This window comes from Salvelinus alpinus, chromosome 15, assembly GCF_045679555.1.
Source record: "Salvelinus alpinus chromosome 15, SLU_Salpinus.1, whole genome shotgun sequence".
Taxonomy (NCBI): domain Eukaryota; kingdom Metazoa; phylum Chordata; class Actinopteri; order Salmoniformes; family Salmonidae; genus Salvelinus; species Salvelinus alpinus.
The window spans coordinates 33,945,894-33,970,228 of record NC_092100.1 but is presented as its reverse complement, the minus strand read 5'-3'; the positions used below and the strand labels follow the sequence as shown (position 1 = coordinate 33,970,228).

The following is a 24,335-nucleotide window of genomic DNA, read 5'->3' as shown; positions in this document are numbered from 1 at the left end:
AACGATTGGGAAATAATTTCGGTTTCAACCCCTGCAAATAACAGTTCGTTTTCAGGTTACACAACCCCCTCCATTAGGTTACCAAGATCCTATAGGGGTCAAGATGCAAAGAAATGCGGAACAAAGTAGGCTACAAAACAACTTTGGTTATGAGAGCTTAACTGGTTAATATTTGTTGTGTAATATTTGTTGAAAATACTTGTTATGCATGAAAGATAATCAAATTTTGTTTATCAACGTGATTATCAACGGGATCTGATTCAATTATTAAGTCCAACTATGGCTTGAGCCTGAGATTGTTGCATTTAATATGATCAATGCTGTCATCTACTGGACAACTTCTAAACTACAACATCATACTCATTGACAATCCACCCCGCCCTCTTTACTGCTAAAATACTAAACCTAGACTACTTTACTGCTGACATAATAAATTGTATAGGACTTTGTATAAGGTTATTAGGATAAGTTGTCACTACAGTCTCTCTTACAGGAGTGCCAAATCTAGGACCAAAAGGCTCATTAACACCTTCTACCCAAAAGCCACAAGACTGCTGAACAACCAAACTTATCAAATGGCCACCCGGACTATTTACATTGACCCCCTCGCTTTGTTTTTACACTGCTTCTACTCGCTGTTTATTATCTGTGCATAGTCACTTTGCAAATTACCTCGAATAACCTGTACCCCCGCACATTGACTCGGTACCAGTACCCCCTGTATATAGCCTTGTTATTGTTATGTACATTTCTCGTTACTTTTTGATTGGTTACATTTTTTTACTTTAGTTTATTTAGTAAATATTTTATGAACTCTATTTCTTGAACTGCATTGTTGGTTAAGGGCTTGTAAGTAAGCATTTCACAGTAAGGTCTACACCTGTTGTATTCGGTGCATGTGACAAATACAATTTGATTTGATTTGATTCCCAGGCCATCCATGTTGAGTTGTCCAAGCTAGTGAAAAGGCAATCAGGAGGCAAAGATACCCAGAAGTGGCAAGCCAAACCTGCCCAGCTCCTCGGAGACAATATTGCCCCATTTCTGACTCCTTCTAAAAAGAAGCCACCTGTAAGCCACAGAACTTTCCCTGTGTGAAATGTTTTGGTTTAATTCAGTTCACGAGAAAAAAAACATTTGACTGTTTGTTGACATTGCGTCACTTGGTGTTTCAGGGAATTTCATGGACGTTCCTGCTTGGTGCTCTGGTGGTGGCCTTGGGCAGTTTAGTGACGTCAGTAGTTCTGACTGCAAGAAACTGACGTCCTCTACAAAGAAACTGTCCTCTACACAAGTCCAGCTCATGAATACTAAACTGAGTTGTCTACTGTGAATAAAATAAAGATTGCACTGAACAATAAAAAAAACCTGTATCAATGTTCACTGACATACGGTAGCAGCACTGACATTTGCACCACAGATTGTGTTTGAGTGTAACAGAATAAATGAATGGCACTTTTATTTTTTTGAACAATGAACACAAAATAGCTTTGTGTTGTAATCGTTTAGTACAGTTATTAGCTGATAAATGTCCCCAAATCCATAGAAAAACTCATTCTGGAATAGTCACATGGTCAATGTTCCTCCACAAAAGATTGAAGAGAGCAGTATTCTCGTGTTACAGCTTTTAAATGTATTGTATGAATAAGGGTTTTCTGTAATAACAGGTTGTGTCCAAATGAATAATCTATGTCAATGGAAAATCAAATAAAAAAAATTGTAGGCCTACTGTCCGTTGATACAGAAACAACATCAATAAAGCTGCATACTGTCATAGCTATGTTCCAGTCATTGCTTATGAAGGGGGGCCAATGAAGTATATACAGTGCATTCCGACCCCTTCCCTTTTTCTACATGTTACGTTACAGCTTCATCTAAAATGGATTAAATAAAACATTGTCCTCACCAATGTACACACAATACCCCGTAATGACAACGCAAAAAAGTTTTTTACACATTTTTTGCCAATTTATAGACATTTTAAAAACAGAAGTGCCTTATTTACATAATTATTCAGACCTTTTACTATGAAGCTCGAAATTGAGCTCAGGTGCATCCTATTTCCATTGATCATCCTTGAGATGTTTCTACAACTTGATTGGAGTCCACATGTGGTAAATTCAATTGATTGGACATGATTTGGAAAGGCACAGACCTGTCTATATAAGGTCCCACCATCGACTGTGCATGTCAGAGCAAAAACTAAGCCTTTTTGAAGGAATTGTTCGTAGAGCTCCGGGACAGGATTGTGTTGAGCCACAGCTCTGGGGAAGGGTACCAGAAAAAAACACAGTGGCCTCCATCATTCTTAAATGGAAGAAGTTTTGAACCACAAAGAATCTTTCTAGAGCTGGCCGCCCGACCAAACAGGGGTGAAGGGCCTTGGTCAGGGAGGTGACCAAGAACCCGATGGTCACTATGACAGAGCTCCAGAGTTACTGGAGCTCTGTCATAGATCCTGCATTGAGATCAAATGTTTTATTGATGAGAAGATCCATCTCCTTCCATCGTCTCCCACTGCTGGCCACTTTGGCTTCCTCTCACTACCATATAGTGAGTGGAAACGCCAAGCGGATGGATGCTTCACATTTATACTTCTGGTGAAATATCTATCTGTGGCTTTACCGGTGGAGGAGTACCAAAATGGCTGTGCGACCTTCAATACAGCGCCCCCTGTCAGTCATCCAGGGTTTATACACATCGTTGAATAATGGCCACTACATTTCCATGAAGTCTAATATTAATAAATATCTTTGGGAGGAACGATTTTGTTTACATTTGTATCTAAAATCTTAATTAAGAAAAATCACATTCTAGTTGCAAATAGCCTTTAATATCTATCATAACGTATTTGTAGTCAATTACTAAAAATGTATTGAATCACTGAGAAATAAAACTTTTCAAACATAATTTGAAGCTATACAGTTATTTTAGTCGTGTGGCCTGCCAACCACCATAACATAATCTCTGGTTGTTTTTTGTTAAAGAATCTAGTATATTTATGATATTTCATAATCTTCAAAAGCCACTGGGGAATTCAAATCATTGATACAATTTTGCATTTTTAGGTTTCATAGTACTTTTATTGATTATTACGGTATGAGTCATAATTAATTAAACACCTAGTGGTAAAACAAGGAAATTGTTATTTTCCACCATAAATTTTTCCCATAGGGGATTTTAGAAACACTTAAAATAAGGGCTGTGCTTGAAGGTGTAGGCTTACCCTGGCGTGATGTTTTGATAACCGTGTAAATCTCTCTAGGACAAGGTGACTTATATATATATATTCGCCTGCATTTACCCCCCCAAAATGAAATGCTAATTAGCTGCTAATATGGCTATCATAAACAACTACAAATGCCATGATGATCTGGATGAGACTGCCGAATCGAGTCAAAAGTAAGAATATCTGGATTAATTATTTTTTATTTAACCTTTATTTATTATCTAATGTTAGCTAAATTTCGTAATGAATACATGGGCAACATTTCTTTAATGGACAATTCTGTGAACTGTCTTGTGCAAGTTTTAAATAGACAATAACGTTACTTGCTAGCAAAGGTGGCAGCTAGAGTTGAAGTAATGTCTATTTTCATGCTAATTAGCATTTTCGAATCTGAGAGTAAATAGAGTTGAATATGTTGATAAAAGTAATCTTGTCTAAGATATATTTACATTGTTATGAAAACAAATGGTGGGGAAACGATTGGAACCATTTCCCCACTGTGGGGCTCTATTGCCGCGTCAAAACAACTGGCAACTCCGAAATTTCCGACCTCAGTGTGTTCAAAACAACTGGGAACTCGGAAAAAACGAGCTTCAACTGGAAAAATATATATTTGAACGGTCTTCCAATTCGGAATTCCAATTCGGGAACTCGGGCCTCTTTCTAGAGCTCCTACTTTCTGACCTGAAGATCACTGACGTCATCATTTGATCCTGTATTTTCCGAGTTCCCAGTTGTTGTGAATGCGGCATAAAGTACTGATAATATGCAGACGTCAAATACAAGAAAATACCGCTACTCTCGCGATGTCTCGTATTAACGCGTTCAGTCGTCGTGACGTAAATCGAATATTGTTGGTGCACAGCTGGCAGGCTTGGCAGCCTTCTCCACACCGTTTACTTAGAAACAACAACATGACAAGTGAGTATATTGCTATATTTTATTTACTAGCTACTAAGCTAAAGTTGTGTTCGTTGGCTACGTATCTCGCTTTGCTGTTTTAAAGAAATGAAATCAGAGACAATCAACGCTAGGTAGCTAACGTTAGCGATCTATGTTTGAACTGGATAAGTGAAAAGAAAAAAATAACGTTACTATAGCTAACTAGAAAGTATAGTGTAACGTGGTTTTCTGTTACTTTACACTAATTTGTTTTAGTGCCATGAAATGTATCATTTTTTCATTATTAACTGGTAAGAAGGATCTGCTTTGTAGTTAACGTAACGTTAGCTAGTTAGCGAGCTAACGTTAACTGTCTAGGCCCGTGAAGTGCCACGCACAATAACAAACCCTGCTAAGCAGTTGCCTAGCCTTATGCTCTCTCTCTCCGGAACGTACATTTATGGATTAAAGTTATTTTCGTCTTATCCATTAGGTAACTGTTTATCTAGCCAGTTACGTTACTGTTAATAGCAGTTACGTTACCAAACGATCAATACAGGGCTGTAGATGGCCAATAGCTAAAGATGCTTGGTTTTAATTTAGTCTTTAAAATGTAAGACATAAGCAATGACTCTGCAACTGTACTCCCCTCACCTGGGTCTTTCAAATCGATTTCTTTGCAGGGGGGAATCAGCGTGACCTTGCTCGTGCTAGAAATGCCAAAAAACAAGGGAATGACAAGGGAAAGAAGGCTGATGATGGCATGTCTGCAGCTGCGAGGAAGCTGAGGTAAGTCACTAGTATTGGCTTTTAGGAAGTTCTCCTGGTATACAGGTGAGAATCTTTCACTGAAACCAGGACACATTTTTAAAATGCATTTCGTTTTTATTTGGTTTAACCATTTGTTTTGTCTGTCTTCCTTAGGGATGCAGAGATAATGCAACAGAAGCAGAAAAAAGCCAATGACCCTAAGCCGGCAGACGAGAAAGCCAAATAGCAGGATACAGAGCCAGAGCCCAATCACAACTATTCTCAGATACCCAGATGTTATCCAATTTTGAAAGATGACCAGGTCTTGTTTTTGTCCCATAATCTGGGGTTTAGAACCAGTTTGTAATATTTTGTGGTGGTGGTGCAGTATAGTTTGGGAAATAAGGACTAATGCGTAAGCCTATTTCAATACACAGGTCGAATGTTAATCAGTATTTACAATGTAAAGAGCAGGAATTTCAAACTCCACTACTTGGAATTACAAAAAAGCTTGTATTTTTGTATTTCCTCATCTAGAATGTTACTCAACTAGTGGTTGTTTATGGTTTCTATACCATGTTTATTGCTTTTATATTGATGAACATATGCAGTGCTGTAAGATTAATCAAATAAACTAATGAAAGATTCAATCTGGGGAACTTTAATCTAACAAATTATACCACACACCTCAGTACAGAAAGTTTATTCAATTAAAACAAAATCAGCTGACATACTGAAAGCACCTCATTGTAAAATGTACTAATTTCTGAATGTTTCTAACCACAGCATTGTAGTTTCAACTGAGCCTTTCTGAATACAGTAAATTCCAGATGTGTACAACAGATACATGCAAACTATTTAGGTGCCGTACAAGTCCCATTCAAATACATTCATTAAACATCTCTGGAGATCTACATGCTCCAGATCAGTTATGTGCCACGTTAAGGACAATTACCGTTCAGAAGTTGGCAATTACTTGGATTAAATTTAAAATATGAATTACACATATCTACAGTAATCTCAGGAGATTTGTTACAAAACAGATCTGCATCACATTCTCAATGATAAAAGCTGTGGTGCTAAAATTGTCTCCATCCTCCCAAGTCTCCAGTCAGTAGATGCATTCCATAGGGTGAAGTGATGGGCCTCCATGGTTATACTCTGCAGCAGTTGGTCAGAGCTTTCTTTGAACTGCTTAAACTCAACTTCACCTGTGACTCTGATTGCCGTCTCAGTTTCACATTTTTCTTAACTTCTCTGTGTTAGGAAAAAATGGTAAGAGCTCAGTTATAGTTTAGGTATTCGTGGTAGGGATTGGATGGGAAGATTAAGATTATTACCTTGCCAGGTGAAGTACTGCCTCCACTATATTTGTTCCCTCTTTAGCACTAGTTTCACAGAACAGGGCATTGTATGTCTGAAACACATGTCATATTGTGATTTAATATTTATTTGATGGACCCATGAACAGCTGTTATTGACTGGTAAATGAGATTGTACCCTTGCCAGCCTTTCCCCATCAACAGTGCTGACACAGCTTCCCTCTGGTCGATCTTCCCGCAGGTCCACTTTATTCCCAATCACACACATTGGGAGTTGCTCATCCGTGGATTCCTGGGATAACAAGTGCAGTTTGTTTTTCACTAAGTTCCTGATTTATGCGTAATCATAATTGTTCCTTTTATATTGAATATAACTGAAATACATTATGGTTTCAAACTGAAATATAGACAACCATTATTTTGGCATCCCATTCCAAGTTTTTTTTTATTTTTTATCTCAAGAACCATAAAACCCCTCCACTGTGACTGCTACCTGAATCTGGTCCATCCACTCTCTGACATTAAGGAAGCTGCTTTCAGAAGTGACATCATACAGCAGTAAGACTCCATGGGCTTTACGGAAATAAGACCTGGCAATACTGCGGAACCTACAGTAACAGGGAAATCCCATTTAGTTTTTGATATTACATGATCATTTGGAATCTTCCAGCACTTCAGATTAACAGCCACATCACCAAAGACACATCATGGAACAACTTTGATAAGGCTTTTAGTATGTCAATGTACAGAAACATACCTCTCTTGTCCAGCAGTATCCCATATCTGGAGGTTTGTTTTTTCTCCATCCACCAACATCTTCTTGATTTGGAAATCAACTCCTAAGAACAACATTATGTAATGGAAACAGCAATGCACTTTCTGCATTTATTCTACCACTACCAAAAACTTACTGTACATGTACTTACCCAACGTCGTCTGAATATCTCCCCTGAACTCATTGAGACTCAACCGCAATAGAAAGCTGGACTTCCCTGATCCTGCATCTCCCGCCAAGACTAACCGGTACATGGGACCAGGGCACTCAGGGCCACCAGTGTCAACAAGGTCTGCTTCTGTTTGCTGAGGACCAAGTAGCATTACTTAGGTTACGGAAAATAAAACAGATACCATATTTTTTTTTTTTACCAGGTAGGCCAGTTTAGAACAAGTTCTCATTTACAACTGCTACCTGGCCAAGATAAAGCAAAGCACTGCGACACAAACACAAACGTACAGTCAATAACACAATAGAAAAATCTATATACAGTTTGTGCAAATGTAGTAAGATTGGGGAGGTAAGGCAATAAATAGGCCATAGTGGCAAAATAATTACAATTTAGGAGTGATATGTGCAGAAGATGAATGTGCAAGTAGAGATACTGGGGTGCAAAGGAGCAAAAATAATAATATGGGGATGAGGTAGTTGGGTGGGCTATTTACAGATGGGCTGTGTACAGGTGCAATGATCGGTAAGCTGCTCTGACAGCTGATGCTTAAAGTTAGTGAGGGAGATATACGTAAGTCTCCAGCATTAGTGATTTTTGCAATTCGTTCCAGTCACTGGCAGCAGAGAACGGGAAGGACAGGCGGCCAAAGGAGAAGTTGGCTTTGGGGATGACCAGTGAAATATACCTGCTGGAGCACGTGCTACGGATGGGTGCTGCTATGGTGACCAGTGAGCTGAGATGAGGTGGGGCTTTACCTAGCAAAGACTTATAGATGACCTGGAGCCAGTGGGTTTGGCGACGAATATGAAGCGACGGCCAGCCAACGAGAGCATACAGGTCGCAGTGGTGGGTGGTATATGGGGCTTTGGTGACAAAACGGATGGCACTGTGATAGACTACATCCAATTTGCTGAGTAGTGTTGGAGGCTATTTTGTAAATGACATCGCCGAAGTCAAGGATCGGTAGGATAGTCAGTTTTACGAGGGTATGTTTGGCAGCATGAGTAAAGGAGGCTTTGTTCCGAAATAGGAAGCCGATTCTAGATTTAATTTTGGATTGGAGATGCTTAATGTGAGTCTGGAAGGAGAGTTCACAGTCTAACCAGACACCTAGAGATTTGTAGTTGTCCACATATTCTAAGTCAGAACCGTCCAGAGTAGTGATGGTGGGCGGGCAGGGGCAGCAATCGGTTGAAGAGCATGCATTTAGTTTTACTTGCATTTAAGAGCAGTTGGAGGTCTGGAGGTTAGTTAACACAGTGTCCAAAGAAGGGCCAGAAGTATACAGAATGGTGTCGTCTGTGTAGAGGTGGATCAGAGAATCACCAGCAGCAAGAGCGACATTGATGTATACAGAGAAAAGAGTCGGCCCGAGAATTGAACCCTGTGGCACCCCCATAGAGACTGCCAGAGGTCCGGACAACAGGCCCTCCGATTTGACACATTGAACTCTATCTGAGAAGTAGTTGGTAAACCAGGCGAGGCAGTCATTTGAGAAACCAAGGCTGTTGAGTCTGCCGATAAGAATGCAGTGATTGACAGAGTTGAAAGCCTTGGCCAGGTCAATGAAGACGGCTGCACAGTATTGTCTTTTATCGATGGAGGTTATGATATCATTTAGGACCTTGAGCGTGGCTGATGTGGACCCATGACCAGCTCGGAAACCAGATTGCATAGCGGAGAAGGTACGGTGGGATTCGAAATGGTCGGTGATCTGCTTGTTAACATGGCTTTCGAAAATTTTAGAAAAGGCAGGGCAGGATGGATATAGGTCTAAAACAGTCTGGGTCTACTGTGTCTCCCCCTTTGAAGAGGGGGATGACCGCAGCAGCTTTCCAATCTTTAGGGATCTCAGATGATACGAAAGAGAGGTTGAACAGGCTAGTAATAGGGGTTGCAACAATTGCGGCAGAATTTTAGAAGGAGAGGATCCAGATTGTCTAGCCCAGCTGATTTGTAGGGGTCCAGATTTTGCAGCTCTTTCAGAACATTAGCTATCTGGATTTGAGTGAAGGAGAAGTGGGGGAGGCTTAGGCAAGTTGCTGTGGGGGGTGCAGAGCTGTTGACCGGGGTAGGGGTAGCCAGGTAGAAAGCATGGCCAGCCGTAGAAAAATGCTTATTGAAATTCTCGATTATCGTAGATTTATCGGTGGTGACAGTGTTTCCTAGCATCAGTGCAGTGGGCAGCTAGGAGGAGATGCTCTTATTCTCCATGGACTTTACAGTGTCCCAGAACGTTTTGGAGTTTGTGCTACAGGATGCAAATTTCTGTTTGAAAAAGCTTGCCTTTGCTTTCCTAACTGCCTGTGTACATTGGTTCCTAACTTCCCTGAAAAGTTGCATATCGTGGGGGCTATTTGATGCTAATGCAGTACGCCACAGGATGTTTTTGTACTGGTCAAGGGCAGTCAAGTCTGGAGTGAACCAGCATATACAAATTCCACATGAGCCTCCCTACACAATGTCTTACTGTGCTTCAAAACTGAGCATCTCAGCTCAAAAGCCTTACCTTCATTGGGAAAGCAGACAAGCGTCTCCGGATGGATGAAGCAATGGAACTAGCTTTGCTGGGAGCTACAGACAGTATTGCCTGATTTGCTTCCAATTTCACATCTGATATCTGGTGCAGAAATAGGTACATTCATGTATTAGAATGTGAAACGTACTAATACAATTGTTGGTCAACCCTTGTAGTTACCCTTACCTCAATGTCTGAGGGCACATATGAATAACTGTGGTGTACTGTTTCTGTAGAGTCATCACTGTCAGACTCGCTGCCTGAGCTTTCAGTAGTGTCCATAGGCAAGGACACACCGCTGTCCGGGTATGCATCAGCCCAGCTGGCTACATGGGAGTTGGTCGTTTTACTGGAGCCTACAGTTGTGTGTGCTCCCTCTGAACTGGACTCAACATAGGGATGAACAAATTTAAACATTAGTTAAGTGGTCAATTAATATTATTAATCAATAGGTCCAGATTTCTAGGATAAGAATATAGTATGTGTACTTTATAAGCGTGCTTTGTCGAACTGGCTTCATTCTTCGAGCTGGGATTTCATTGTTGGGGGATAGCTGTGGGGAGGAAGATTTGTAACACTAATGCTTTATAAATGTTGTATAAATGTAAATATAAAGGGGTATTGTGAGTCTTCTTTATCTTGAGTGAAAACAACCAAACTTACCCTCCTTTTACTTGATGCCACATCGTTGACTAAGGCAGAGCGCAAGCCATCATTGCTGTCATACAGCTTTTTGTTCATGGCCCTAATAGGAAGGAGTCAATGTAGAGAACATTTCAGATGCCTAACTAATCTTTTAGCCTGCCACCTTTAGAGTAGAGTCAGCGTTCATTACAATGAGCATATGGTGTGCACTGCACGGATGTGCATGCATGACTCAAAGCTTTGCTTGACTACGATACAACAAAAACAATCATGAAAGGACATACTGTACTAATGAACAATCGGGTCAGACAGACTTACTGGAGAATTTCAATGTGACTGGAGTAAGACTGGTATTCAATAACCATCTTTTTCAGTTCATCACTTTCTCTGTGAAAATAGACAATTACAACATTTCTTATCAACTAGTCTGTATTTAGTGAGTTGGACTTGATCCATTGGACCTGAACGTGAAGTCGGTGATCTCACCTCTCATGTTGAAGTTTCTGGTCTGCATACATGTTCTTCAGCTTGTCCATCTCTACCTGCAGAATGGAGATGTTTGTCTGTGCTTTGAAGAGAGAAGTCCGTAACTGCTCCTTTTCCTGAGGATACATAATGTAATATGTACAACATTACTGGAAAGTGCACAGGAAATAACGTCCAGAGCATTCGGAAAGTTTGCAGACCCCTTCCCTTTTCCACATTGTTGTTCTGTTACAGCCTTATTTTAAAATTGATTAAATACACACACAATAGCCAATGACAAAACAGATGAAGAAATTTTAGCAAATATAAAAAAATTGAAAAACCTTATTTACATAAGTATTCAGACCCTTTGCTATGAGACTCGAAATTGAGCTCAGGTGCATCCTGTTTCCATTGATCATCCGTAAGATGTTTCTACAACTTCATTGGTGTCTACTTTTGGTAAATTCAATTGATTGGACATGATTTGGAAAGGCATACACCTGTCTACAGTGCATGTCAGAGCAAAAACTAGGCTATTAGGTTGAATTAATTTTCCGTAGAGCGCCAAGACAGGATTGTGTCGAGGCACAGATCTGGGGAAAGGTACCAAAAAAGTTAAGCAGCATTGAAGGTCCAAGAACACAGTGGCCTCCATCATTCTTAAATGGAAGAAGTTTGGAACCACCGAGACTCTTCCTAGAGCTGGCCTCCAGTCAAACTGAGCTATCGGGGGAGAAGGATCTGGGGAAAGGTTCTCCCATCCCCACAGAGGAACTCTGGAGCTCTGTCATAGTGACCATCAGGTTGTTGGGATGGGAGAACCTTCCAGAAGGACAACCATCTCTGCAGCCCTCCACCAAGCAGGCCTTTATAGTAGAGTGGCCAGATGGAAGCCATTCCTCAGTAAAAGCCACATGACAGCCCCCTTGGAGTTTGTCAAAAGGCACCTAAAGGACTCTCAGACCATGAGAAACAAGATACTCTGATGAAACCAAGAATGAACTCTTTGGCCTGAATGCCAAGCGTCACGTCTGGAGAAAACCTGGCGCTATCCCTATGGTGAAGCATGGTGGTCGCAGCATCATGCTCTGGGGATGGTTTTCAGTGGCAGGGACTAGGAGACTAGTCAGGATCGAGGAAAGATGAACGGAGCAAAGTAGAGATATCCTTGATGAAAACCTGCTCCGGAGCACTTAGGACCTCAGACTGGGGAGAAAGTTCACCTTCCAACAGGACAATGACCCTAAGCACACAGCCAAGACAACGCAGGAGTGGCTTTGGGACAAGTCTCTGAATGTCCTTGAGTGGCCCAGCCAGAGCCCGGACTTGAACCCGATCGAACATCTCTGGAGGCCTGAAAATAGCTGTGCAGTGATGCTCCCCATCCAACCTGAGAGCTTGAGAAGATCTGCAAAGAAGAATGGGAGCAACTCCCCAAATACAGGTGTGCCAAGCTTGTAGCGTCATACCCAAGAAGACTCTAGACTGTAATCGCTGCCAAAGGCGCTTCAACAAAGTACTGAGTAAGGCTTATTTTAGAATAAGGCTGTAACGTAACAACATTTAGAAAAAGTCAAGGGGTCTGAATACTTTCTGAATGGGACTCAAGATACAGTTGTCTAACTGATCCAACATACCTGAGTCAGTTCACTTATTTGGTTCTGTAGTTTGTCAACATCCTGCCTGGAACTGTTCAGTTCAGATTCCCCTTGGGACTACAATGAAAAGGTTTCCATTTATTTCAAATTAATCATAAATATGAATAAGCATCAACTGAAATCATATTCACACTTAAGGCTGCCTGAATCTAGGTAAATAAAGTACTGCAAACATAAGAGTGGCAATCCTTGGGAAACATTAAATAACCTTTCAACACCAACAATAATAGGTCAATAGATGAAATATGTCACAAAACCTGTTTCAAACAGATGACACCTACCTTTAACAACCTGTCCATAACAGTATGCAGGTCTGCCACCTCATTCTCATGCCTTCTCTGGAGTGCCGCCATGACTCCCTCCATTCTCTTATGCTCCTACAGACAAGAAACCCAAGGAGAGACAACTTTGCTCATTGGCTCTGAACTTAAAGAGGGTCTTTCACAAAACTGTAGAAAGGGGCCTTTGTGAGCGTTTGAGCTAGCTGCTCTCCCTTCTCTAAAAGGTACTTCCCCTACCACAAATATGCGGATAAACACCTGTGCCGAGGCCCCTCTTGAAATAAAAACAGTTTAATCTTAATTTCCAACAAACTATTTGCCCAAGTCTATTATATTCAACTTTTTCCTCACCATTTTTTTGTACATTTTCTAAGGTATGTTTTCAATGACACCAATGCCTTTTTAATGACTTAGCTTGCTTATTTGCTTGCTTTGTTTGTTTTTAGTTCTTAAATACTTGATGAGAGTGAATTACATGTTTTATTTCTAGCACAATGTGTAGAATATACTGTAGTAACTAAGTCCTCATAATACGTCACTTACCTCTTCTCTCACCCTGACCTCTACACAGGCAAGCTGCTGCTGCATGTCCTCTTCCAGCTCTGTCAACTGACTGGTGTTCAGCTCCTCTGTTCTGTCGGCACACAGAGGTACATACCATTTACATGTCTGCCCTGGTTGTCCATCAAATGCAAAACAACTGCCCAAACACTAGTCCAGCAAAAGTGATGAGTCAGAATATAAGGTGAAGGTGAGGCATTGTTTGCAAGCAATAACACATCTTCAAACACAGCAGCAACACAGCACACAGAACTACACCTTTTGGTTCCAATCATATCTGTTCCATTGGTATCCATTGCCCATGTGTTTTCATCTAGTGGTGAACTTTGAGCGGGCGGGACACTATTCAGTTAAATGTGTTTTATCATCAAGTGACAGCACTTGGTCCAGCCAGTCAAGAGACTCATTTGCAGTGTGAGATTGAATGAATCAAAATACAGCGCATCTTGCCACTGATTAGCAAACATTCTTACAGGCACATTAATTTGCATAAGTGTTAAGATTAGGCCTAAATGGCAATATAAAAAAGGGACAACTAGGTTTAAAAGTGGAAAATGGGGGGAACAAGACTAGCAACTCATTTAAGAGTACTTCCTTGGGTGAGAAATGTCATCCCTATCAAGAAATGCCACCTCTGAACCGCGAAAGCAACTCCACACCATCTACAGTGGCAAGAAAAAGTACGTGAACCCGTTGGAAATACCTGGATTTCTGCATAAATTGGTCATAAAATTTGATCTGATCTTCATCTAGGTCACAACAATAGACAAACACAGTATGCTTAAACCAATAACAATTATACATTGTCATGTCTTTATTGAACACACAGTGTAAACATTCACAGTGCAGGATGAAAAAAGTATGTGAGCCCTTGGATTTAATAACTTGTTGACCCTCCTTTGGCAGCAATAACATCAACCAAACGTTTTCTGTAGTTGTGGATCAGACCTGCGCAACGTTCAGGAAGAGTTTTGGACCATTCCACTTTTCAAAACTGTTTCAGTTCAGCAATATTCATGGTATGTCTGGTATGAACTGCTCTCTTGAGGTCATGCCACAGCATCTCAAATCGGGTTGATGTCAGGACTCTGACTGGGCCACTCCAGAAGACTTATTTTCTTCTGTTGAAGCCATTCTGTTGTTGATTTACTTCTGTGTTTTGGATCGTTGTCCTGTTGCATCACCCAACTTCTGTTGAGCTTCAATTGGCGGACAGATAGCCTAACATTCTCCTGCAAAATGTCTTGATAAACTTCGGAATTCATTTTTCCGTCGATGATAGCAAGCTGTCCAGGCCCTGAGGCAGCAAAGCAGCCCCAAACCATGATGCTCCCTCCACCATACTTTACAGTTGGGATGAGGTTTTGATGTTGCTGTGCATTTTTTCTCTACACATAGTGTTGTGTGTTCCTTCCAAACACCTCAACTGTAGTTTCATCTGTCCACAGAACTGTTTGCCAGTAGCGCTGTGGAACATCCAGGTGCACTTTTGCAAACTTCAGACGTGCAGCAATGTTTTTTTGCACAGCAGTGGCTTCTTCCGTGGTGTCCTCCCATGAACACCATTCTTGTTTAGTGTTTTACGTATCGTAGACCCGTCAACAGAGATGTTAGCATGTTCCAGAGATTTCTGTAAGTCTTTAGCTGACACTAGGATTCTTCTTAACCTTATTGAGCATTCTGCGCTGTGCTCTTGCAGTCATCTTTGCAGGACGGCCACTCCTAGGGAGAGTAGCAACAGTGCTGAACTTTCTCCATTTATAGACAATTGATGAACATCAATGCTTTTAGAGATACTTTTGTAACCCTTTCCAGCTTTATGCAAGTCAACACTTCTTAATCTTAGGTCTTCTGAGATCTCATTTGTTGGAGGCATGGTTCACATCAGGCAATGCTTCTTGTGAATAGCAAACTCAAATTTTGAGAGTGTTTTTTATAGGGCAAGGCAGCTCTAACCAACAACCCCAATCTCGTGTCATTGATTGGACTCCAGGTCAGCTGACTCCTGACAGCTTATGGAGAAGTCATTAGCCTAGGGGTTCACATACTTTTCCCAACCTACACTGTGAATGTTTAAATGATGTATTCAATATAGACAAGAAAAATACAATAATTTGTGTGCTATTAGTTTAAGCACACTATGTGTGTATATTGTTGTGACTTAGATGAAGATCAGATCAAATTTGATGACCAATTTATGCAGAAATCCAGGTAATTACAAAGGGTTCACCACATGCAATTATGTCTGATTATAATAACCTTACTGTGGGAAGCATACTGGCGCAACCAATACTCACATTTTGTAAATGTTAACTGATTAATAGCTCAAGCCTGATCTTGATTGAAACATTGTTGCATGGATATCCCACAACATAAACACTACATGTGTTTTTGGTAACACAAACAGGCAAATGACTAAGTTAACTGATATATAAATTTGTTCCATTCGTGAAGAGAACAAAATTCAGACAATATAGTTTGGTAGATTGTTTCTCAATATATTGTTTTCCTCTTATTGAGAAATCTGAGCCAAGAGATGCTGCTATGACACAATCCCTACCTTCTCAAACTGGTTTCCAGTTGCTCACTCTCAAGCCTGTGGTCCTTGCTTTCACTGACAAGAGCATCGACAAGTCCCTCATATTGTTGCAACAACAAAGGTTCTGAGATGTACATGGCTTGGTGCAGTTCAGCCAACTGATCCCGCAGTCTGAAAGATGAAAGATTATGGACAACCATCATTTCTACATTTTACATAGTTATAAAACAGAGGGATGAACGCAGAACGAACATCTACAAATTACACCCACAGTCTACTGTAAGAGCTGTAATAGCAGGTGCAACTTTCTGTCAAACAATTCACACCAACCACACACCAGATTTACCTTCCTGAGAGGAGACCGGTTGCATCGTCCATCCTGCTCTGGAACTCTTCCCAGGGACTCCCTTGACTTTGGGGAGACGCTCCAAAAGAGGCCAAATCCAATGTTTCTGAAACCTCTTGAAACCGTGATGAAAAATTGCTGTAATTAATACATCCATCTTCACTAGCGCCGAATTTGTTGAATAAAGTTTTGATTTCGTCTTCAGGCACATTCAGCTCTCGACAAACAACTGTAAAGTCTTCGTATTCAATCACACCAGATTTATTAATGTCACACGCTGAAAACAGTCTCTGGAGGCTGGATTTGTCCATGACTTCGTATTTCGAGTTTAAAAGTTACATGAAGTCCGCCTTGGGAAATAACCCCTTGTGTAAAATAAAATCGATATGCTAGCAACAGGTGCAATACTTGACCATTTGATCCCCACCTTTATTTGTGTAACCTTATCCCGCACCAGTGATCAGAATTTTAGCCTGTCAGTATGAAGTGTTGAAGGCAGTAATACTTTTCCCACGCTAATGATAACTCTATTCACTGGTAGACTGCTGTACAATCACTAAGTCACTGATTGGCTCAGCCGGCCTGAAATGGGCGTGACTGCGCGTGCAGACCGATGACAGCACTGGGGCCAAGACATCAGACAGTGAGAATGTGCGTCACCTGTACTTGGTTTTTTATTTTATTTTTACTGTTGTTAAAAATGTCAGTGTTTGTACACGTTGTCATGCAACACACATACTTTACTTATTTTATTTTATTGAGTGGATGTACGTATCACAAATAAATCACAAATAAAGTTTAAACAAAATACACAATTTACATGTATAAAACACTCATATAAAATATTTAAATTGAATGTATCTCAACAATATTTTCAAATAGTATATGATGTATTGGCACAGGGGTGGAGAATAATTGTATATTCATTGCTAGGATGTGGCAAGGATTCTACCTATGACTATTTCTACCTATGACTATTATGAGTAGACTATTTTCCTTTCAGGTGTGGACTGCACTCTTTATCAAGAATAGTTGCCTGCCCGCCATTGTTATACTGTACCATACTCAGTAATTAACTCCACCCTACCATGTGATATCCCTAGCCATACTTATTTTTACTACTGTGACAGAAACACCTCTACTAAAAAACACAGAACTACACTATTAGCTTATTTGTTTTACATGCTAATGCAATAATTAGGCTCACATAAAAAAAAGACTGAACAAGTTGAACAGGAACTTTCCACGCTGTTCTTTGCATATGTTTTTATTTGAGTCTGGTGGAATGCGTCAGAAAACGCTGTGCTCCACCTTAATGTGACTAATGTGTTGACATAGGACACAGTCACTGTTAACATTTCACTAATCAAAGAACAGAGGGGATAAAAATGGCTCACACATACTGCATTTAAAGAACATACCAATTACATTCCTTACTGTAATGACAGAAATCCCTTTTTACATTACAATAAATCTTCTGAAAGTTGTTGATAATATTGTGGCCACACAGTGGCAGTGTAAGAGCAGAATCAGGCAAGTCTGGAACTACTTCTTACACCAATACAGTATTTGGATCCATTTAGCAATGACTGAAACTTTATGATATAGACAGATTTTGAACATTTGTTTGATTGGTGTATTGCTTCACAATCAAGTGCAGCAATGTGACAAGCACAATTTGTGTCCTAGATTCTGTCTAAATTGAGGTTATTCTCTAATTTCATGTGGCATTACAACTATAGAGTTCATGAACCATATAGGAAACTAATTGTATCCATTTATCTTTATTTAAAAAAATGTAAATAAAGTGCTTTTATGTACAGAACAATAAAAACAACTGAAACAGTAGTGATGTATAATATAAAAAAATACAGTTCACAAGAGCTTTTTACATTGGCAGCTCAATTTACAAAGCATTTTAACATACAAACTTACAAGACATGTTGACATGAGTCAGAGAAACTTGTTACACTGTCACAAATAGAAGGCTTGGCTGAAGTGGTTCTTCAACTAACAGAGGTGCCTTACTGCAACTCAGTAGAAGCTTATAACAGCAGTCTCAAACATCTTATGTAAGTATATATTCATTTGGAGCAGTGATCAAACAAGTGATTTGTATGATGCATGTCTGAACCTATTATGCTAGATATTCAGGCTGATTTTGTTCTGCATTCGGCTAATGTATTATTGAGTTTAGATAACTTTACTCATCTGATCCAAGCTGTCATTTCTTCACTTGCAATCTTTGTCACAAAATAAAAAAGAATCATGAAATGTTCAGTTGTCAAGACAATGTTTCAACTTCTTCTCCACCCATCTTTGTTACAATTGGAGTCATTGAAACCCTGATGGAGTTCACACGTGTTGTGCAGACCTTACCAGTATGGGATTTCTGTACAGGTTGAGACTATAATTCCATATACAGGGGTTTGCAATAGTGTCAACACAGAAATACATTGTGACGGAAGTTGAAGCCATTCTAACAGAGTTATTGTACTGATACTGGCCATAATCTAAAGGAATTCACTCAAAGTGAACTCTACTGGGCATGCCCAATAGAGTTCTACAGTCTATTCTGTCGTACATATCATGCAGGTGATGCTGCTGCTACCTGGTTATCCATGTGATTAAGTAATGTCACAAGGTCAGGAGAACACATTTAGTATCCCAAGATGTACAACTCGATTCTTTAACTTTGCTTAAAAGGCATGAAAAAACAAGTTGAAAACCTAATACATAATTCTCAACAAAATCCTCATTTGTATCCCTAACTAAGTCTTTCCAACATTCTGTGCAAAAACAACGCGTTCTCAAGGTGTTTGCTGGTTCTGCACCTTCACCACAATGACACAACTTTCACCAGTCTTCTCCAATACAATACAAATGTACATTATATACAATCAGCCAACATGGCAGTCCTTTAGCAGTATGCTTTTTGCACAGCTACTTTGTCTTTAAAAAAAAAATATGTCCCTTGTACAAAATTCAATATCTAGAATAAACTTAAATAAACAGTTTTACTTAGAAATTGTATCACCACATTCCACAACGCAATGTTGCAAGAGTTCATATTTACCACAAATTTGCACTGACATAGCAACATCTATGGAATATGTAGAAGTATTATTTATTTACCATCATGAACAGCTGAAAACATATACCTGTTATTGGGTATTGTAATGCCTGAATAAAAGCCCTTGCTTTTGGATGATCAAATATTCTGCAGGTTCTATCCTTTAACAATATCGGTTTCTACAGTAGTTTTAAAAAAACACACACATTCCTCCATTGACTGGTCCATAACTGCTGTGTGACCTTTTGCTCCATGTTAGTAAAACCCATTTTACAGTCATTAGTGTCATTAAACCAGAGGTGATGGTTGTAACTATGACAGCTTTCATATGCACTACGTTATGAATGGCCTAAGCACATACTGTTCGGTACAGTACATGCTGAATCAGTCAGGCCCATTAAACATAAGACATTGATTTGACATGACAGTTGTGTTGGATAGGATGAAAACAAAAGATGCATGATTTAAAAAAAGTTATTTTTGGCACAACAATCACTTTGTTTACATAAATGAACACACAGGAGCTTGGTTGCCTCTGGGTGTGTCACATCAACGACACTAAGAGCTCCATAGCCCACTGGCTGATGTTGTGTTGCCACTCTTCTTTTGTCTCTTCTAACCTCTGCTGTCTACTGGTCTCTGAATAACAGGACCAGAACAGAGCTATCTAAACAATGTGGTGAACAGGTTTTTATAGTCTCAGCCCACTTTTACTTGGTGTCTGAAGTGACTGAATTTGGATTGAAGGAATCAGTTCCTGACTGGCACTCTGAACTAGTCATTAACCATTTTATACTGGGACTTCACCCTAGCTACATCAACTCCAGGCCTAGTGATAGTCTTTATCTCATCCCGTGCCTCTATGACACAGAAATGGCTCAAAATCACTTGCATACTAAATTGCATGTGAGTATGCCTCTCATTCTCTGTAATTAAGAATGTGCTGACACCTATGTGCTTGCAGTCTCAAGATCAGATTTTGGTGTGACCTTTCACCCCACTTCACATGATGTGCTTTGCATAGTCTGTCTGCTCCATAATGAACAATATGTTAATACCTGGTCTAGGGTCTTCCCCAATGTCAAGGGTACATTTCAACCCTGTGAATGTCAATCTTCCACAACTTAGGCACCATATCCTCCAATACTTTGGGACTTACAAATTCCATCTGTGCCACTCTGGTGGAGCAGAGGAGAGGGCCTCAACAATACCTGTCCAGTGTTATGTTATTCTGTTGTGTGCTATTTTAACCTCACCTCATTCCAGGCGGTGACTACCTCTTTCATTCCTTCCTCATTGGTTCCTCTCCATGTCTCTCTGGTACTGCTAGCCCTTCTCTTGACCAGTGGATACCATTCTAATGCCTGTCTGGTTATGCTGCATTGAGGTTTATGTACAGTTTCAACTGCCTTGAATTAATGGGGGCAGCAGGTAGCCTAGTGGTTAGAGCGTTGGGCCAGTAACCGAAAGGTTGCTGAATTGAAGCCCCGAGCTGACATTATAAAAATCTGTCGTTCTGCCCCTGAACACTGTTCACCGGTAGACCGTCTTTGTAAATAAGAATTTGTTCTTAACTGACTTCCCTAGTTAAATAAAGGTTTAAAAAATTGCTGTTCTAACTAAGTCATAGGCCTAATGATCTACTGTTTGAATACGAGGTTATTTATTCCACTGCTATCCTGAGTCTGTCTCAGTGCAGGGCTAAGCCCATGCTTATGGATGTAGGTGGGAGAGTTAAGGGTCAGTTCTTGACCCATAGAGTATCTCTCTACTTTCAATGCAATGCCAACAGAGTAATTGGATGGATTGAGTGTCAAAGCATACAAACATGACTAAACCATATAGAAATTGTTACAGAAGGACAATATCAGCTGTATGTGTCCTACACCCACCATGAGCATAATTCCACAGCTTCAATAGTCTGAAGGCAATCTGTATCAGCTTCTCTTCATTGTGCTTCAGATGCACTAGAGAAAGAAGAGTCACTAAACAAGGAAATGAGAACTGACTACAGGGACAAAATGAAAAAGACAAATGTGCAAAATCAGTGTAATGAAATGTCCCTCTTCGAGAAGAGGTTGGCGGTTTTCAGTGTTCCCTCCTTTAGTGTTTTTCTTTTCTTTCACTTATAGTCCCCTCTTTCCTTACAGTTCAAAGTTAGTCACTCTGCATAACAGTTTTATCTCCTGCTCAAGTTGATCAAAGCTGTCCTCACACAATGGAGTCTTTGATCTCTGAGCCCAGTCTCACCCGAGGCCGCGGGCAGGTGTGCGAGATCTCGACAGTGCTCTCCTTCAAGTTTAGAGGCCTCTTCTCTGACTCTGAGAAGCTCTTGCTGTTGTCTGGTGATGAGCATTCATGTGACGGCGTGTTGCAGATGTAGTTGTCATTGAGGGTCTGGTAACCCTTGTGGTCTGACACAGATGCTGGAACTGTGCTGTTGCCATTCAGAGGCACGTTTTCTGCAGGCTTCCCCACTATCCTGGGTTTCTTCTGCTGCATGTTAGGACACTCACCCTCCTTCAGCATGGACTTCATGCGGTCACGGTTCCTGTAGACCACAAACAGGGAGAAGACCACCAGGGAGAAGCCCAGCAGGGCACACACTACGATCAGCTCGTTCCAGTAGGTCTTGGTGTTGATCTGTGGAGAGCGGGTCTCTCCGGGTAGCATGATTGGCTCCTCCTGGGGGACCAGAGGGGTGCGTGAGCGGCCGATCAGGGTGGTGCTCTCCTGTCTGGCCTCACCTCTCACACAGTAGTTGGCCAGGAGCTGCCTGAAGCCCTCCTCCACTGACCAGCACTCATAGGTTTCCTGTCTGTCAGCCTGGGCCACCACCACTAGACCTCCCTCAGGACTGGGGTACAGGAAGTGACCTGCACCCTCACTGTACTCCCACTTTCTCTCAGCCAGGTTGGAGCGCAGCTTACAGGGCAGCACTTTGAACGTGTTGGCTGGGATCATTATCACCTGGCATGAAGACATCCCTGCAGACAACAAAAGGAAGGGCTTTTTCATTTTTCATTTGTGAAAGAAAGTCCATCCCAGGTAGTTTGAACAAACTGCATTATTATATTACTGTGGTAGCTGAGTAGGAGTGCGCTGAGAAGGAATAAATTAAATGAGCTGGGTACGAATAATGATGTTAAGGGAATATTGGAATAAAATTGTCAGCAAAATGTTAATTTAAATGCAGCAGTCCCAGAGTAGAGCACAGTGGTACAGTATAGAGCCGAAAGGATTTAGTCCAGCAGGAGCAGATGGTATGGTACCGTACTTACGTGTGGGTGGGGGTTTAACAAAGCGAGGGCTGGGCTGTGTCTTGTTGCAGATAACTGATGTGTCTGCCTCGTCCACATCCTGCTGCCAGTGGCTGAGAAAACAGACAACAGTAAATCAGAGAAATGGGTGTCTCAGAACAGCTCTAACTGGCACTATCAATCTACACATAGATGGTCTTGACAGTGTTAGTCTGCACATATAGCATGTAAGCAAACAGCATTGAGCATTGTCCTGTATTGTCACTTTTTCTTTTGTGTAGTCAGATGTTCTGGAAAGTTGTCAGTCATTATGAGAGCTTAGCATCAAAATAGTTTATACCTATCTCTTACATGCCAATACATCTCTCTGAGTGGACCATGGAAATGTAAAGTATAATGGTTGGTGGTCTGGATGAAACATACCTATCTGGTGGAGCCAGCCTGACATCCAGGCACTGCCTCCCTGTCCAGGCACAGTAAGGGTCTCTGGACAGGACACACTCTCCACAGCTCTGGTAGTTGGAGCAGTTAGCCACAGGGACCTCCACCAGGCCAGAGTAGGAGGACACAAACAGCAGGCCCTGTAGAGAGACCAGTCAGTCAGTCAGATGCCAGGGAGGAATAGCCCTAGGTCATGTATTCACATACAGTTAACCCTCTCTAATATAGTATCAACACCATCCCCTCTACGAACCCAATGCTGGAGTAACAGCACAGACTAACATCACAGACTAACAGCACAGAGTAACATCACAGGGTAACAGGACAGAGTAACAGCACAGAGTAACAGCACAGAGTAACACGGGACAAGATTCATGATGGGTCACACGCCGTTTACAACCCATCTGTTTTCAGATCCCCTGAGAGGAAGTTGCATGCAATTATCCCAATGAACGTGAGCTGAGCTCCCCTTCAGGCTCCGGCTCTCTTCACGGCTCATGGGACCCCTAAGCTGATAGTGCTGACATTTAGTGAGCTCAATATTACTACCACTATGAGGACATGCTTCAGAAATAAACAGAGTTCTCACTCTACACTCTGTACTGTACCTTCTCAGACTCCAGTTCTATGTGTTCTACAGGCTGGGGGTCAGTGAAGAGCACCATCTCCTCAATGATGTGCATCTTGTTGTTGACATTAATGGCTTTGTGGAGTCTCCCGTCATCTGCCAGAGACATATGACAGAACAGTAGATGGTTAATGTCTGCTATAGCTCTGCCTGTCATACAGAACATGAAAGGGGGAGAAGTTCTGTCAGCTGAGCCTGTTTACAGAACCTGTTCCAATGAAGAGCACATTGTAGTGTTTGTGGATGGCTTGGACACGGTGGACAGCTATCTGGGTGTAGCGGACACTGCGTTTCAGCAGGAGTGGCTGGCTGCGGATCACACTGTCCATCAAGAAGTGGTCCTTGACGAAGTTCAATACCTTGTCAGGCATGTGCATGGAGGAGGGGATGCCCTGGTCCCGGGCTGCATTAGTGATGCACTGTGGAAGAAACACAGGGAGTCTCATAAGCACACACTGGGCTACGATACACACTACACAACCATACTACTCCCCCATCAATATGTGTTTGTATCCTTCAGTTGATGTGGCCATGATAACACTGCCAGGAAATGAAAGCAGCAGCAGCTTTTTGATAACATCAGGCCTTCTGGGAAGAGGGCAGCCAGTGACAGCAGAGAAACAGATAACTTAGCTGCTTAAGCACTGATTTTCAGTCCAGATTGGTGATGTGACTAAGGCAGGCTAGAACACATCCGACCTGCACACACGAGGTTGGCTAAAGTTTACTGTAGACTTCCCAATGGAACAATTTTGCGCATATATTATAACAATATTTTGGTGTTAAG

General features: G+C 41.2%; 4 protein-coding genes and 1 long non-coding RNA gene across 9 annotated transcripts in view; 3 read left to right on the top strand and 2 right to left on the bottom strand.

Moving 5' to 3' along the window:
- The window catches only part of LOC139540484 (peptidyl-prolyl cis-trans isomerase FKBP8-like), a 56,303-nt gene extending 54,527 nt beyond the window's left edge, over positions 1-1,776 (top strand). For all 4 annotated transcript variants that reach the window (XM_071344350.1, XM_071344347.1, XM_071344348.1 and 1 more), the window contains 2 exons: positions 934-1,071; positions 1,176-1,776. In XM_071344350.1, coding sequence (XP_071200451.1) covers positions 934-1,071; positions 1,176-1,262 — 225 coding nt within the window. In that variant the 3' untranslated portion in view covers positions 1,263-1,776. The remainder of the gene's footprint in view (positions 1-933; positions 1,072-1,175) is intronic.
- A 1,356-nt stretch (positions 1,777-3,132) lies between these two features.
- Positions 3,133-18,878, top strand: LOC139539955 (uncharacterized). Its single transcript, XR_011668041.1, has 3 exons — positions 3,133-3,402; positions 13,272-13,350; positions 16,688-18,878. It is a non-coding gene; the product is annotated as an uncharacterized lncRNA (long non-coding RNA).
- Positions 3,993-5,511, top strand: LOC139539954 (small EDRK-rich factor 2-like). The gene is made up of 3 exons (XM_071343396.1): positions 3,993-4,150; positions 4,795-4,900; positions 5,036-5,511. The coding sequence occupies exons 1-3, from the start codon at positions 4,036-4,038 to the stop codon at positions 5,106-5,108; spliced, it is 294 nt and encodes a 97-aa protein (XP_071199497.1). The 5' UTR covers positions 3,993-4,035; the 3' UTR covers positions 5,109-5,511.
- Positions 5,164-16,692, bottom strand: LOC139539952 (ras and EF-hand domain-containing protein-like). 2 transcript variants are annotated; one of them, XM_071343395.1, is made up of 18 exons: positions 16,574-16,692; positions 16,147-16,261; positions 15,822-15,971; positions 13,244-13,334; positions 12,701-12,796; positions 12,399-12,476; positions 10,780-10,895; positions 10,612-10,680; positions 10,312-10,393; positions 10,137-10,201; positions 9,835-10,030; positions 9,640-9,750; positions 7,110-7,263; positions 6,941-7,022; positions 6,677-6,791; positions 6,362-6,475; positions 6,202-6,278; positions 5,164-6,118 (listed from the first exon to the last, which is right to left on the bottom strand). In XM_071343395.1, exons 2-18 carry the CDS (start codon positions 16,176-16,178, stop codon positions 6,016-6,018), a joined length of 1,731 nt encoding a protein of 576 aa, XP_071199496.1. In that variant the 5' UTR covers positions 16,179-16,261; positions 16,574-16,692; the 3' UTR covers positions 5,164-6,015. The 2 variants fall into 2 exon arrangements, with proteins under 2 accessions (XP_071199496.1, XP_071199495.1); XM_071343394.1 differs by having other exon boundaries at positions 16,147-16,692.
- The window catches only part of LOC139539951 (semaphorin-4B-like), a 102,880-nt gene continuing 95,942 nt past the window's right edge, over positions 17,398-24,335 (bottom strand). Inside the window, exons 11-15 of the mRNA XM_071343393.1 lie at positions 23,757-23,967; positions 23,529-23,644; positions 22,903-23,060; positions 22,501-22,592; positions 17,398-22,206 (exon numbers count right to left, since the gene is read on the bottom strand). Coding sequence (XP_071199494.1) covers positions 21,431-22,206; positions 22,501-22,592; positions 22,903-23,060; positions 23,529-23,644; positions 23,757-23,967 — 1,353 coding nt within the window. The 3' untranslated portion in view covers positions 17,398-21,430. The remainder of the gene's footprint in view (positions 22,207-22,500; positions 22,593-22,902; positions 23,061-23,528; positions 23,645-23,756; positions 23,968-24,335) is intronic.

Excerpts from the sequence above, each read along its gene's own strand:
- LOC139539954 (XM_071343396.1), top strand. The coding sequence starts at position 4,036 with ATGTCTCGTATTAACGCGTTCAGTCGTCGTGACGTAAATCGAATATTG. Across the intron at positions 4,151-4,794 it reads TAGAAACAACAACATGACAA|GGGGGAATCAGCGTGACCTT; the intron begins GTGAGTATATTG and ends ATTTCTTTGCAG. Across the intron at positions 4,901-5,035 it reads GCAGCTGCGAGGAAGCTGAG|GGATGCAGAGATAATGCAAC; the intron begins GTAAGTCACTAG and ends TGTCTTCCTTAG.
- LOC139539952 (XM_071343394.1), bottom strand. The coding sequence starts at position 16,457 with ATGGACAAATCCAGCCTCCAGAGACTGTTTTCAGCGTGTGACATTAAT. Across the intron at positions 10,202-10,311 it reads TGGCATCAAGTAAAAGGAGG|CTATCCCCCAACAATGAAAT; the intron begins GTAAGTTTGGTT and ends TCCTCCCCACAG. Across the intron at positions 6,476-6,676 it reads AGTGGATGGACCAGATTCAG|GAATCCACGGATGAGCAACT; the intron begins GTAGCAGTCACA and ends TTGTTATCCCAG.